General features: G+C 33.7%; 1 protein-coding gene across 4 annotated transcripts; it reads right to left on the reverse strand.

Annotated features, from left to right (window-relative positions):
* Positions 1–12,475: 12,475 nt before the first annotated feature.
* Positions 12,476–15,499, reverse strand: LOC145015779 (putative pentatricopeptide repeat-containing protein At1g56570). 4 transcript variants are annotated; one of them, XM_078974255.1, is made up of 4 exons: positions 15,346–15,499; positions 14,882–15,126; positions 14,608–14,768; positions 12,476–14,449 (listed from the first exon to the last, which is right to left on the reverse strand). In XM_078974255.1, the coding sequence occupies exons 3-4, from the start codon at positions 14,681–14,683 to the stop codon at positions 12,543–12,545; spliced, it is 1,983 nt and encodes a 660-aa protein (XP_078830381.1). In that variant the 5' UTR covers positions 14,684–14,768; positions 14,882–15,126; positions 15,346–15,499; the 3' UTR covers positions 12,476–12,542. The 4 variants fall into 4 exon arrangements, with proteins under 4 accessions (XP_078830381.1, XP_078830378.1, XP_078830380.1 ...); XM_078974252.1 differs by having other exon boundaries at positions 12,476–14,768; XM_078974254.1 differs by having other exon boundaries at positions 12,476–14,768; positions 14,882–15,143; positions 15,346–15,496.
* Positions 15,500–16,648: the final 1,149 nt, after the last annotated feature.

Below are 16,648 nucleotides of genomic sequence, written 5' to 3' on the forward strand. Positions count from 1 at the left end.
GTCCCCTGGTGGGTGGAATCCAACCATTGTGTATGTGCGAGAATAGAGATATGAGAATTGTCTAGAATTTTAAAACATGTACATCTAAATACATAAGTTAAACTATCGTATTTACCAAATACCTATATAGTATTTAAGTTTGTATGTTTGATACTAGTGTTATTTTGGTAAGTTTTGACTTGTTGCTCACTACGACCATTCCTCGACAAACATTAGTCCGATCTCGGATAAATATAGTTGATCAGGCTATATCCCTCCCAAATCCGATTACATATTCCGAGGCCTAGTCGTAGTGTCCAACTTGTCTTAATACTTCTTGTATAGTTCTAACTATGAAAATGACTCGTTGAATGCATGTATTTGTGCTTTTACAAACCAAATAACTTAAGCTTAATGAAATGAGGTTTAGGTGTAAAAAAAACGTTTTGTCAAAGTGTTTTAGTCCCTATGCATTTATCGTTTGTATATCTTATGTGGTTCGATATACTTAGTTCACTATAAACAATGCTCTGATACCAATCTATCACACCCCCAAACCAGAACAGCGGAATTGTTCGAAGGCGGATGACTTCATGTAGTATCGTAACAGTTGAATACTTAGTAAAGAAAGTAAAACAACCATCAAATATATATAATTTAAAAGCTACATTGTTGAATGATACTTGTTCAAAATAAATTACAATATGATGACAAAAATGAGTTTTAAACAAACACCTTAGCGTCCCTTCTCCAAAAGTTGGAGTTTACCTGTATTACTGAATCCCTGAGAAATACAAGTAGTTTTGAAAGAGTGTCAACAATTAAGTTTGTGAGTTCATAAGCATTTATGTATAAAATTTGTAAGTTTGGTATAAAATCACTAAGTTTATTTCCGAAAAATCCAATATTTTTCCATGAGTGTGTGGTAGTTTAAAAGTTCCAAAACTACAATGTATTAGTAGTTTTTCATGTCTAGAATAACATATTTAAGTATGTATGAAATTACTAATACATTTGACAAGCCCGTAAATCATCGTGTTTTTAATACTCCATGTGAGTTTTATTTCCATGCTATTGACATAGACTGCCTGTAACAACGTTCTTCAAGCATTGGAATGTTATGAAGTTTGTCACCCCAGACCTGTCGGTCTAACTGTAGCTAACAGTTTAGGTGCGGGATTGTCAACCCCGTATAGATCTATACACAAATATCACGCTCTCCATACAAGAGATTATGGTATATAATACAGGACTTTAACTGCATACTTGAAAGTACGTGAATTTGAATGTCTCAGAAAACTTAGTATCAAGTAGATTTACGTATGAAAAGTCCATTTGTTCTTGTATATGAAAGTATTTCCTTGATATAGTACTTATAGTATGTAAAATCTCATGAATATCTAGTAAACTATACCTATTATAGTTTTTCCAAAAGTATGTTTCGTTTGTATGGTAAACCCTAGTGTAGTGTTGACTTTGTATGTAAAGTATAACATTATTCAACATTTATAATAAAAATATAAATAAAGTTTTTGATATTTATATCACAACATGTTTCATTCCAAAAGACAAAGTGTTATCATGATACGTTGTATGAGAAGGTTTTCGTATGGTAGTTATAAATCACATATGATTGATTATAACAAAAAGTATAGCAAGAGATTGATGTTTTTCACATGATGATAATCGTGTGTTTACTTGTATTCCCCCCCCCCCCCCCCCCCCCTTTAAAAGTGTATAAAATCATTTACAAAGCATTTGAAACTCACTTGTTAGTTCGAAGAAGGTAAGAGGAAAACCAAGCAGAACTTCGATAGGAGAAAACGGGTTTCTCGAGATTCTCAGGAATCTTGGGAGCGTAAAACTTCCTTCGGGACTTGGGTATGAAAACTGGGGCTTTGGGATATTTCTTTCACGCAAGTAAAAACGCAGGAGAATGAGAGAAAATGAGCAATTTTACCCCGAACCCTCGCATCCCTTTTATAGGGGGTTGAACCACCTTGGTATGCTGTGTGTATGAGGTTACACGGGGAGTAATGGGATGTCATTGCTTACGCACTTTGGATGGGAGGGCATCTATCCGATGGGAGAGCCTGTGGCCGATGGGACGAGGCTCCTATCATCTAGTACGCGGGGCGTAAATGGATTTTTCCAACTTCTAACTTGCATAACTTTTGCGTACGAGCTCCGTTTTTCGCGTTCTTTATATCCACGCGTAGGTGAGAATGTACTCTACAACTTTAATTTATGCTCCGTCGGCTAACTTTGACTTTATTTTAATTATATTATTTTTAACAGACCGGGACACGTAAGGTCCGTTAAAAATCCGTAACTTGTTCATCCGATGTCTGATTTCAACAAACTTTTTACCGTTGTACTACCATTGTTGAGGTCTTCAATTCTCATTTAGATTGTTTTGGTCAAAAATCCCTCGATCTCTATTTTGAGTTTTTAGCTGTCTACTGCTATATCTGAAACTTCGAAAAATCATAACTTCCAATACGAAGTCAGATTTGGACGTTCTTTTTATGTATGTTCACGGTTTAATGATATCTACGATTTTCATTTAGATACTTAAGGTTAAAAAGTATTTTATTAAAACTTCACGTTTTACGTTTAATCGTATTGACGGTTTTATTGTGAATCTTAGGTTGGTTATAACTTCTTCGTTATAACTCGGATTTTAGTGTTCTTTATATTTCTGAAAGCATTGACATGATAACTATCATTTATGAAATCCAGTAGATGACTTTTGAACATTTTATTTTTGACAATAATTTCATTATATTAAAAGGGGTTACAATTCTTGACTTTTTAGGTCATTACATTGATTCGAAATATCAGGTTGTCTTATTTTTTAAACAATTTTTTTAATGAGAATGATTTTATTAAATAAAATGATTTTTTTTTAAATTATTTGAGGATATGATGCATACAGTCGGTCGGAGCTCAAGAAATAAATAATTCCCAATATATCCACATGATCTTATATATTGAGCTACGAATTATTATGCATGCTTGAATGTAGGTTATAGATCCGCTTAGGAATTACATGATAGAATTGTTTCACATATGTGATACCTTAATCTAGATAGTTGTTTGTTATGTGCTACTTGAAGTCAGTATTGATAATTTTAATTGCTAGATATGTTTTTTAGAATTGTACACGATTAGGATTGTATAGCTTTATGATAAGTCATTTAGCCCATTTCCTATTCCTTATCTGGTTATGGGATTAGGATTGAATCACTTATCTGACAATTGATTCAATTATGTATTGTTTATAACTTCCATGAACGAGGCAACCAACATTATTGGTGGTAAATTCTGGCAATGCAGGAGTGAGTGCGAAGGAAAGAATCCTAGAAGTAGAGTCTAGAAAGGGTAGTTTTATGTACATGGCTAGACATATGCATGCATGTGAGGAGCTTAGTAGAGTGTAGCAAAGTGACTTGAGAGTCTTGTAATAGTCCTTAGAACAAGTATGGATAGGTGTGGAAGGTATTATTGGGCCCATACTGCTGAAAGAAAAAGATCCATAATTAGGTCAGGGGGTGTTTCAAGAATACCAAGGAACTTGTAAGTGGGTATGCATAGATTGGGTTTGCATTGTGCATTATTTTTTATGTGTTCCCGTTATCATTCAGATTTAGGATGAGAACCTTTCGTGTTGGGGATGCAAGGCTAAGTGAGAGGGATGTCCACACATCATCGTAGCTATAGAGATTTTGAGGTTCGTGAGAGAGGATTTTCCTTGTTTGATCGGCAATCATGGATGAGTTAATTTCAATGATGGAGGGGTGATTTAGCATTCTTCAAGCTAATTTGGAGACCGGTAGACTCAAGACTCGGGAAGTTTCCTTAAAGGAGTTTGATACTAGCAGTGATACATTTAGAGTAAGTAGATATAGTGACACCAGCTTTCAAACGGATAGAGACAACTTATGTTCTCATTCGGGTTGGGTGTTCACTCTAAATGGTGGAGCAGTAATTTGGAAATGTTCCAAACAAAATATGGTGGCTAATTCGACCTGTAAATCAGAGTACATAGCTGCAAGTGAACCATATAAGGAAGCAACTTGGTTGAAGAACTTCATCGGAGATCCTGAAGTTGTCCCAACCATTCAGGAGTCAATGGAACTTTTCTGTGATAATGAAGGAGCGGTTGCCTTGACTAAGGAAACAAGAGATAATGGAAAATATAGACATATTGACAGAAAGTACCATTACATCATACATAGGCTAAAAGAAGGTCACCTCATTATCAAGAGGATATCCTCATAAGAGAATCCTACAGATCCTTTGACAAAGGCTCTGAGTAGGGTCAAGCACAGTCAGCATTCCAGGAGCATTAGTATGAGAGATGGTATTAATTTTTAGTAGTTATATAGTTAGTTTGAAACTTGTAATAAAATAAATGTAATTTATTATTAGTGATTAAATAATGGTGAATTGTTTATGAGTTTGTATACTACCTGTTGTCAATTATTTACTTTTTGTTTTGTTTTGTATGTTTTACTTCCCAAATAATATGATTATTCAAATTCGACAGTCAACTCTCAAAAGTGAGTAGTGAATTAAGACTGTCGTGAATTAAATTATAAACTGTCTAAGGGAGTTAAACATAGCAATAGAATTGTTGCAATATTAATGAATACTTATAAATGGAGATTTAAGTATTAGAAAAACCCACACTCAGAGAATTACTTCATGGAATTTATCACAAGTAATTCTGAGACGATAATATCTTATGATCTTGAAACAGAGATATATGAGTTGTAATTTACAAGTTAGTTGTACATTGGTAATTCGTAAACACATCAGTAACTTGATATTATAAACATATTGTCATGCATGATTTAATGAGTAAAAGAGGTAATCATATGAGTCAAAGTTTATTCATTCCTTTTGGTCTAACTGAAAAAGTGATATCTTTGGGCCCCTCAGTGATTTGGTGTTGACTTATAGTGTTGGGCCCAACCAGGACTAAATTGGTGTGTTCGATTAGAAGTCCTATGTCATCACAAATCAGAATCAGGAAACAAAGTCTAGGATAATAATATTGATTCTATTCCATGTCTCATGTCCGAATGATATCTTGCAGAATGGAGGATCATATGATCACTTATCTTAGGACACGTAACTGACTGGATCAGAGTTTGGCAACGGCTTTTGGAAGTTACAATTTGCTGATCAATTCAGAAGTTATATTGGCAGTTATAGTTATAGACTTATCCATGTCGGAGACTATTGGATTAGATGTCTAAGCTTATAACTAAAATTGGTATATACTTGAATTGATAGTAGCACAGTCCTTTTGGATTGCCCTCAAACCCAGCAATTAGATATGATGACTTTTGGATAGTGAGGTTAACTTATTATTTGATTAATAAAAGATGTTTATTAATATATTATGAAAATCATATTTTAATTATAAAATCTATTATTTTAATAATAATTAATCAGAAATTAATTGGAATTAATCTTTGGATTAATTTGATTAATTAAAAGTACATGGACTGTTTGGTTATTTATTGAAAGTTGAGGAAGAAAGGCTCTAGAACCTCAAAGGATGAGGTGGATGAAAATCCTCTAAGGTAATCCTAGAAGATTTCGACTAAGGCTCCTCGGATAAGGAGATTGGGCTGCTTGGTCACCAAATAATTCAATCTAAGGATTATCCCTTAAACCCTAGCTTTGGCCCCAAGATTCGTCAACTATATAAAGGACCCTAGTCCTTAGATTTTCGGCCACTCATATTTTCCAAGGGATAGCCAAAATTCTACACCTCCTCTCTCCTCCTTCAAGTCATCTTCTTGCTAGTGTGGGTGTGATTCAGAAGCACGACATTTGTGGTGCTAGCTTCCAAGAGATCGACAACAAGGTATGTAATCCAAAAACCCTTTGTGTTTTTTGAAAATTTTCTAGGGTTTCTAGGGTTTCTTATTTTATGTTCATAGTTATAGGTTCAATAGTGAAAACATAGATCTTTAGGTTACATCTATAGCTTTTTGTTTTGCATAAATCGTATCAATTATTGCATGAATATGTTAAGTTACATGCTATAAAACTTAATTAATCTGATATTTATTGAGTTGGCCCTATTGCACAGCTCTTGTCTGATTCTAACCGTTATAGGGTTGGATCTTTTAGTCGAAGGATTATTTAGGTCTTGTTGCATGTAGTTGTATTTTTGAAGTAGTTAGCTGACATCCATGGGATTCCTTCAGCAGCTGATGGCAGGGTGAGGTGGGAACCCTAGAAGAGCCTAAAAAGCGCTTTAGTGTGAGTGGTGTCTTATTTATCAGATTTTGGAGGGTATCATTATGAGGAAGTGGCTTAGATGATGTGGTATGATTCTGAGGAAAGTACGAATAGGTGTGGAAGGTAGTACTGGGTCCGTACTACCGAAAACACAGGATCTGTACTCGAATCAAGGAAAGTCCCATAAATTCATTAGATTTGCTTGAGGGTAGGTACACGGGTTGGCACCATGAATTTGTTGCAACATTTTGGTGTTGTCAGCCTTTATGTTATGGTTGTCTGGGATGAAGATAGGTCTGGTGATTGTTTAGGCCTTAGTGGTCATGTCAGTTTGGGATTGAATGGTGTAGATCTAGATGAGTATTTGATTTTGAGGTCTTGGGGGCCCCACTTGAGGTAGTGTTAGTCTGAGTCGCAATACTCAAGGACTGAGCAATTGGGATGAGAGGCTTGACGATTGCATCCTTGAGGTTAAGTAATCAGCTGATGGTTTATGATGTCATTTTCTATGAAGAGGATTGTATTCTTCTAGTTTCATATGTGGAAAGAGAGTCATTTTCATAGAGAATCGATATTATGAATGGATTATCAGAGTTATTGCTTGTGCATCTGCATGGGATTCTTGATGTTAGAGGCAGTTATGACTAGGAAGTTTCTGAGGTCTCCATCTGAGATTCAAAATGTCTATGAGTTGTTGGGTCCTTATCTAGGCGATCATTTTGTGTTATGTTATGCATTCCAAGACTCATGGATGGTACATATCTGGATGGTCCTGTTTGCAATGTAGTTGTCTGCAAGTTCAGTTGGTGATAGTTCAAACCCAAGTGCAAGAGAACCATATATGTGAGACTTTGGTTCGAGACGAGGATGCAGAGAAAGTTGCCATCAGATGTATGTGCTCGGAAATACATTAGTGGTCTTTTCAACCGGAGTTTCTTAGTTAAGGAGCTCGTTATAGCCAGTCGTCCCTTTCGGTAAGGTCAATGAACTATTCAAGATGTGGTTAGGTCTCTCAGGTCGAGCATCAGTAGTTAAAATATTTGTCAGCTAAAAGTATAAATTGCTACCTATAGTCCAAGATAAGCAGTGGTTGATCACAAAAAAGGTGTGAATAACCATGCAAATTAGCTTGATACTCTCAATGTTACAAATCACCTAATCAATGTGTCGGTTAACCACACACGCTCCATTAATCTATGATTAACATCAAGCTATCCTTTGCCACTCTTGTTAACCCCAAATTAGTGTGTCGGTTAACCACACATGCTACACTAACGACTTAACAAGGTGCAAAGTGCAATTTCATGGGTTAGCATAAAATTCACATTTTGCCTAAGTAACTAAGATTGGGAATTTATAAGTATTTAGTTACTTAGTTTTTCATTATACTTTTAATGAGGATTTAAATGTCCTGTCAAACCTGTTCGGCTAACGACTCTCCACTGGTCAAGGGTTCCGTGGGTAAGAATGTATACCCAATAGCGGTCATTTTATAGGATGCTTCCTTAAACACCCCTTATAGACCAGCTTCGTGAATGAGGCCTACTAACGGTAAGACTAACTTTTTAATTATACAATACATTAAACTTTTAATATTATATAGTATAAGGGTGTATCTTAAATATTTAAAATACTAGGTGGTTTAATCTATTCATTAAACTAGACTTTTAATTTAATTAAACTCAAACCATATAGTTATGGACTTTTTAATAATCTTTTAATTAGTTTTTTAATTAATTATCAACAAATCCATAATTATAACTTTTAATATGAAGTCAAAAAGTTTAGTATTTAATATTTCTCAATTAAAACTTTTTTTATCAAATTTTAAATTCCAAAACTTGAGGGCAAGTTTTATAACTCTTCTGAAAAACCCTTGAGTTTTATAACTTATAATTTATGTTATATTAATAAGACTTTCCAAGTTCCATAACTTGAGGACAAGTCATGAAACTCTTCAAGACCTTTGGACTCCAAAACTTGATGGCAAGACTTGTAAACATTAAGACTCTTGAATTCCATAACTTAAAGAAGTTAATTTGTTTTATGAGTGAGACTTTTCATATCCATAACATATGGAGGTTTCATAAACTCTTTAGATCAAACTTTTAAACTAATAAAATAATCAAGTAATTTTATCTTTAACTAATTTGACCTAATTCAACTCATATATCAAAATGATCCAAATTTTACACATAATTAGTTTTTCATAAAATCAAGTAATTATCTTAAAATTTGACAATCATCATGTTATTGGATGGGGATAATCCTTTCCATATCAGTAAAATCAAATTTTATGAACCAAAATAGTTTTTGGTAATGATCCTAATCCAAAACAGGCCAAAAAACCCCTGAAAATTTGCCAACAGACTACCCAACTCATCGAGTCTAATAATGGAATCGTCGAGTTCATGAACTTATGAGTCAACTCGACGAGTTCATTCATGGACTCATCGATTCCAGCAGTTAGACAACAGTTTTCTTATTTTTTTTTCAACTTTGAAAATAACACAATTGCATCAATATAATAAAAAACAAGTCATGGCTCTGATACCACTTTTGGGTTTTATGTAATATAATATTCCAATGATGCACATACAACGCAAATAGATTTGGATCTAAGTTTTCTCTAATTATACATGCAATAAAATTTCCAAAGCATGAAGCCTACAAATAGCATACAATTTGACATATAAATCATAAAAGTAAGTTTGAAGATTACCTCTTGTTGTAGCTTGTTGAATTTGGCCTTTCAAGAGCTTAGCACCCCAAGTGTTGTGCCTCAAACAAGTCACAAACACCATGAACAATTGGAGAATAATGACAGAGAGGATATGAGCTTCTAAAATCGGCTAAGCATTCACCCTAGGAGTCATAGGGTCGATTTTAGCAGGCTAATGGTTCATTTTATAGTTTGGAATTCCTAAGGTTTAACTTGTAAACCCTAGCCCATGTACTTAATCCAATAATCCATATGATGGGACTTTTGGACTAAAACTTCATGAACTCTCACATAGATTTAGTACATCCCTAATCAACATGGATCATTGGCCCAAACTATAAATATTACTGATTGGCATAATCAGTCTCCGTTAATTTAATCAGTCTCTTTTAATCACTAAATTAATTCCTAATTAATTCTTGATCAATACTAATTAAATAATATGATTCCTCAATTAATATATTATACTTATAATATATTAATAAATCATAAATAACCTCTTTCTCAAATATCCATCCTATCAAATTGTCCTGGTGAAGGCAACCCGAAATGGACCATGCTACTCTCGAGTCAAGTACATACCAATTATAATTATGGGCTTAGATATCTAATCCAACACAATCTCCATTCACTCTTCTTCTTGTGATATCCTCCCCCCTTGGGTTGTGATACTCCCTTGAATGATTGACAAATTCTTCAATTAAGGCTTTGTTAGTGGCTGGATCCTTCTTTGTCATGAGCCCTTGCGAGTCTAGAAGTTGGCAGGTGCACACATTGACTCCATCATAAAATTCTCGAGCTTCGTATAATGATTCCCCCTCTAATTGTTGAAAATTCTCGATATTTCTCTTAAGCTTTGCCACTTTTGAAGGAAGTGTAAACTAGTTGATGAACTCGGTCTTAAAATCATCCTATGTCGTGATTGCTCCAAAAGGAAGTGATTTTAATCATTCTTTTGTTTCACTCTTCAATGTGACCGGTAAAATTCGAAGCAACACCGCATCTTTACTCACGTTAGGTGTATTAAAATAATGTTGAAATCTCCACCACCTCTCTATATGCTCGTAGGCGTCCTCGTTCTCCTTCCCATAAAAAGGTAGTTCCCTTAACATATTAAAAGGTAGTTCCCTTAACATATTAATAATGTGCACCAGAAGTTCAAACTTTGTTGTGGTTGGGATTTTTGGTGGATCAAGACCCCATCTGTTTTCGTTCCTCATATGTCGCTTGTACTCTTCCATTGAAGTCGTAATGTTCCCCATATTTCCTGCTACAAAAAAACTATAAAAAAAACACGTAAAACAAACAAAAAATAACTAAACTAAAAATTTACTGTAATGTAACCACGACGTGGCCAAGATGCCCACGACACGGTTGTTGATCATACAGAAAAAATAAATACATAAAAATTAACTTTTTGTGGTTTTTACCCCACAAAAATGATCGAATAACTTAAAGCAATTAAACTAAAAATCAAATAAGTTGTTCTCCGGTAACGGGGCGAAAAACTTTAATGTGTGCAAAATATATCACCTATCTAGCTTTAAATTTATAACCTAATGAACTTAACTAGCCAGAATGCACCATAGCAATGTACCTAGTCAAATTATAGAATAGTTTAGGTAAGTCGAGTGTTGATCACAAGGAACGGTATTTAATTAATAAAATAACTACTAAAATCTAAACTAAGAAAAACAACTATAATGGGGTTTTTTTTATTTGATTTTACACGTTTAGAAAAACTTAAGCACTCAACTAAAAACGATTGTAATTAATATATTAAAACACTTTCGTTTAGTTTCAAAATCCACCTTTTCCGTTAGTTCTTATTTATGGATTAATGAAGTTGGTTACAAATTTATATGTAATTAGCAATTCAAGTTCAAATTTACTAATATTTTCACCAATTCATGAACTACCTTGTATGGTCATACCTAGCAAAACACAAAATTAGTTATTCATTATAGATGGGCTATGTAAGATTTATCTAAGCAAACACAATTATGGTCACAACTATGTTCTCCAGCACAGCTAAATTTGTTACTTTTATTACTTATCTAAGATTTGATCGATCCTAGCTCTGACAATTTAATGGTCACTAAATCACTACGTAATCAAGTTCATGTAATTTAATGGTCACTAAGCTACACTACACTTGAAATTAAGCAACAAAGTTACAAACTTTAACATGCTAGGTAATAATAATCAAACACATGCATAAACTAAATTCATATAATCCATAAAGTAAGAAACTAACCCATAGTTTTAGGTTTCATCTAACTAAACGAAAGCAAGGGTTTTTAGTCCATAATCATAGCTTATGAACACATAAACATAAGGTAAACTAAGCTAAGCATCATTAAACTAAGCAAACTGGATGTATAGATGCGAATCCTTGCTCCAATTGACTTCCTAGCTGCAAAATCAACCCCAAAGGGTTCTTAGAAGGGTTTTTGTCGCAATACTTCTCCAGAAAATCACCTCTAAGTCCCTCAATCCGACCTTATGTTCGTGTATATATATATATATATACTTTTCTAAAATCTGGCCACCACGTCGTGGTCCTCGTGTTTATCTCGTATTCCCCAAGCCAGCATCAAGAATCATGAAGATTCCATTCACCACTTAGTGGTGGGATCACCACGTCGTGGTGGTTGGAAATCCAACTTTTCTCAAAACACGAAAATCGTCCAAAATTGTGTTTAGTTAATGTTATGTTTTTTATTCTAGGTTAATTAAGTAATGTAGTTTGAAGTTGTATTTTTATTTTAATGTTTTTTTATTTTTTTTATTTTAATTAATGTAAGTTGGTATTTTAAATTAATGAAATTTAGTATTTTAAAAAATTATATGATTTTTATGTATTTTTATTTAAATTTAATTAAAAAAATGAGATGTAATGGTGTGTTTAGTGATAGATATCTATTGGTTAATGATAGGGAATATGGTGATAATATGACATCCAGCACTATAATGGTTAGTGATATGTATAACGGGATTTCCTATGAAATATTATTTAATGAAATTCAAAGGCAAATTCGTTTGTCTCATCCCCAATAAAGTGAGATGTCTTCACCAACTTTTTATTAAAAAAATTGTTACCAAAAATCATAATATAAGGTATATAACAAATAAATAAACTAATTAATTAATTAATTAATTAAAAAATAAAAAAAGGAAACTATTGATATGGTGAACAGAATTTTCATCTCCTAATTGTTCATTCTTGTATTTTTGTAAAATACAAAAAATACCTTTACAAAATAATTTGTAAAAACTCTTGATATGGTGAACAAAATTTTCATCTACTAATTTTCATTCTTGTATTTTTGTAAAATACAAAAAATGCCTTTACAAAATAATTTGTAAAAACTCGTATTTTTAATAGGATGATGTTAAATAACCTTTCATAACACTCACATGGTAGTGGCCCTCCACACATCATATCCCATCCATAGTGTCCATTTACCACCACACTTTAAAATTCCAATAATACAACTAAATACAATATACATAACTCGTTACAACAACATTCTTATTATTGAAGAAACATTTTAAGATCTCAAATTCTTATACTTCAAGAATCACTTTCCAATACATATCTTAAATCCGGTATATAACCCATATCCCTTAGCTTTTCTTTCAACACATCCAACACAAAATATAATTCATTTTTTTCTTCATGTTCTTCATCTTTTGCATAAAACTTATGAACTCTACCTCTAACACATATCCAACTACACCCCGCTTCCTTCTTAACTCCTCGTTCTTTCATCACATTTCTCACTCCAATTCCTTCCATAAAACTCCCTCTTTGCACATACGCATTAGAAAGAAGAACATAAGGAGACGAATCATGTGGATTAATTGAAATTATCTTTTTTGCAGCTATCTCTCCTAATTCAATATTTCCATAAACCCTACATGCTCCTAACAAATTCTCCCAAACCATTACATTCGGTTCTACATCCATTTTCTTTATAAACTCATATGCATCATTTATACGTCCAACACGACCTAACATATCAACAACACAACTATAATGCTCCATTTGAGGGACCAAATTGTAAATTCCCTTCATGGTTTTGAAATAGTTTAGTCCTTCTTCTACCCTACCTCCATGGCTACAAGCAAACAAAACACACAACATTGTCACCGAATTCGGTTCAAAACCATGATCTTTCATCTTCTTGAACATTTCAAGAGCATTAACAACATCACCATGTTGTGCATAGCTTGAAATAATAGATGTCCATGTCACAACATCATGATTATTTACACTCTCGAATACAATTTTCGCATCATTTAAGCTTCCACATTTTGCATACATATCAATCAAACCACTTTCTATACATTTATCAATATTCCATCCGGTTTTCCATATAAGCCCATGAAGTTGTCGACCATATTCAAGAAAACAAAGACTAGCACACGCTACAAGTGCATTAGAAAACGTAAACTGATTAGGGGTAAAACCGTCTTTTCTCATCTCCGAGAAAATCACAAGCGCTTCCTCCCATTGAAAACACCGAGAATAACAACTCATCAAGATTGTCCACGATACTACATCTCTTTCCTTTCCTTCATCAAACACTTTCTTTACATCTTCAAGTGAACCACATTTAGAGTATGCATCTCCAATTGCATTTCTAACACTTAAGGACACAGTGTCAGTGTCATTGTCATTGTCATATGATTCATATCCAGACTTTTTCACAATCCCATGAACTTGTCTCCCTAACCTTAAACTTTTCATAGTGGCAATTGCGGTAAATACACTACAATAAGTGTAAACGTCTGATTTAATATTGAATTCACACATTCTTATATAAAGCTCTAGAGCTTCTTGGATGCAATTACATTGTATGTAGCCTGAAAGCATTGCATTCCATGGCATATTTAAAGAACAAGTGATGAAGTTTGTTTCAAAAACAAATCTAGCATCCGATATAGCTCCACATTTTGAGTACATATCAATCAATGAAGTTCCCACAAAAACATTTTTCTCCATATCCGATTCAATAATACATTTATGGACATGTTTGCCCTTATTAACATCATGCAATTTCCCAATTGCCTTTAGAACACTAACAAATGTGAATTTATTAGGAGTAAATCCTTGTTCAATCATTTCAAGAAAAGAATCAAATGCTTTTGCAAAGAGACCATTTTCTGTGAACCCTGATATCAAAGCATTCCATGAAACTTCATTATGTTCTTCCATTGAAGTGAAAACTTTCCATGAATCATTAACCTTTCTCATCTTTGCATACATGTTAAGAAGTGATGTGGCAACACGAACATTTAATGTGTATCGTGTTTTAATTATCTGTGTGTGTATCATTTTTCCCAAATTAAGATAATCAAGGCCTACACATAACTGAATAAATGCAGAATAGGTGAATGCATCTGGAAATATCCCATAATTTTGCATCTCAATGAAGTATCTGAATGCATCATGAAATAGTCCATTCTCTGTTGATCCTGTAACCATTACAGTCCATGAAAAAACATTTTTTTCACACATTGTGTTGAATAATAACTGAGCTTCTTTCAAATTTGAGCACTTTGAGTATGTGTGAGCTACATGATTGAGTAATATCAGTAAGTCTTTATTGGAATAATTGGATTTTAACACATACCCATGAATTGCTTTTGCTTCTTTGATGGATCTTTCTCGTGAACATTCATGGAGGAAGTTGACCAATTTCTGGACATGAATTTGATCACTGTAACTTTGGATTTGGACTATCCGATTTTTACGGGTAGGGAGAGTGGACAAAGATGTTGTTGAACTTTTAGCCTGCAATAGATATTCAACTTTAATGACACAAATCAAAGTGTCGCATTTGAAGAAATTCTTTAGTATTTCATATGAGTGTCAAAAGTTTGGAGAAGGAAGGAGGAATGTCTTACTTTGTTATGTGAATTTGAGGTGAATAAGCCAAGCTTAGAAGAGAAATCAAGACATGTGCTTTTTACTAATAAATCGGTTGCCATTGTAAATAGTCAGAACTCAGATGTATCAGTAATCACTTTTAAGGAATCTCCAAAACAAGGGAGCAGAAAATGAAGAATCATCTTCGAGAAGAAAAGAATCGGAATTTGAGTTCATGCCTAAAGAAGATATTGTTCAGGGCATCAGGCATTTCATCGAACACCTGAATTGCATGTCAAACTGTTACATTGAGACTTGAGAGTTACTAAAATGATCTCCAATTATAAACAATAATCGCGAACGTAAATTTGTATAATCAAACTATATTTGCTTCGGGTTCTTTAATATCGAAAATGTCATGACAACAATTTCATGAAAACAACAAAAATCAAAATAAACAGAACTGATAAAAAAAAAAATTAAGAGAAAATCGTGACATTACCTTGCAAGAAAATCAAAAGCGAGTGAGCGGAAGATGGAGTTTATTGGTTGAAGGAAATTACAGACTTGAAGCAGACAGTGAAGGAGAAAGGGATAACGGTTTGAAGGATGTTATCCCGCCGGGTGCTGCAACTTACACGGGTTTAACCCGGAATAGATTTCAAATACCGCGTAGATGTAAGAAAAAGTTTATTTGCATTTTGCACCCCTTAGATTTAAATAAATATTTAGTTTACACCCTTTTTTCAATATATTAAACATTTTTGGGACTTGATTCTGTTATCCACAATGTAATTTCTGTCTTGAAATCTACATTTCTTATATGGTTGAAAAGTTACTTTTGCATACTCATTTCGTTAAAATATAAGAAATTTTTTGATTTTCATAGAAACAAGAATTTAATATATGATTATGTATTTTTGATTTTACCGGATACATAAACTATTATGTCTTAAACTATCATAAACATAATCTTCAAAAAATATTTAACTCAAAGATATATGTTGTTTCTTTCTTCTCCTGGGCCTAGGGGTGAGAAAACTGGTTTTTTTTTTCAAACTGAACCGGTTCAGAAAACCGGTTTGGTTCCGATTCGTAAATAGTAAAACCAGCTCAACCTTAAATCGGTTCGGTTTAAACCAGTTTCATCATAGAAAAACTCGAACCTATCTAAACCGGTTACACCGGTTCTAAACCAGTTCAATCGGTTCTAAACCGGTTTGATCGGTTTAACTACCGGTTTCAATGTCTAAAATCTTGAACAGGTGCAAACCGACGGTTCGGTTCTTGAATCGGTTCGGTTCACAGTAAACCGGTTCATTGTGAACCGGTTTACCGGTTCAGTGACCGGTTCGGATCCTAAACCGGTTTTTTTGTCAAGCCTACCTGGGCTGCTAATACATCCAACACTTATCATTTTGTTTGGACCCACTACTTCTCTCACTTAAGATACATATCAAACATATGTGAATGATAATGTTTGATTTGTAATAAGCATACCTAATCTAAAAGGTAGGCGGGATCGGGGAGGTTTAATGTTGTTAATAATTAGGGGACATGGATCGTTCTTACCCACAAGGTTAAGGCCCACAACCGATTTAGGCACATCATATTGCTTTTTTTAAGCATAACAAATAAACAGTGGTTGTGTTAGCCTCTTAGGGAGTGGTGTCAAGAATATGCAAACCTCTTTTCATGTTTGAGGATGATCCTCAAGTTACGATAGTAATCAATAACATTTGCACCATTTAATTTATCATTCACCGGTAGAGTAGAGAACAAGAGTAAAGAACAGAGTGATCGGT

The sequence above is a fragment of the Lactuca saligna genome, chromosome 9 (assembly GCF_052625555.1).
Source record: "Lactuca saligna cultivar CGN05327 chromosome 9, ASM5262555v1, whole genome shotgun sequence".
Classification (NCBI taxonomy): domain Eukaryota; kingdom Viridiplantae; phylum Streptophyta; class Magnoliopsida; order Asterales; family Asteraceae; genus Lactuca; species Lactuca saligna.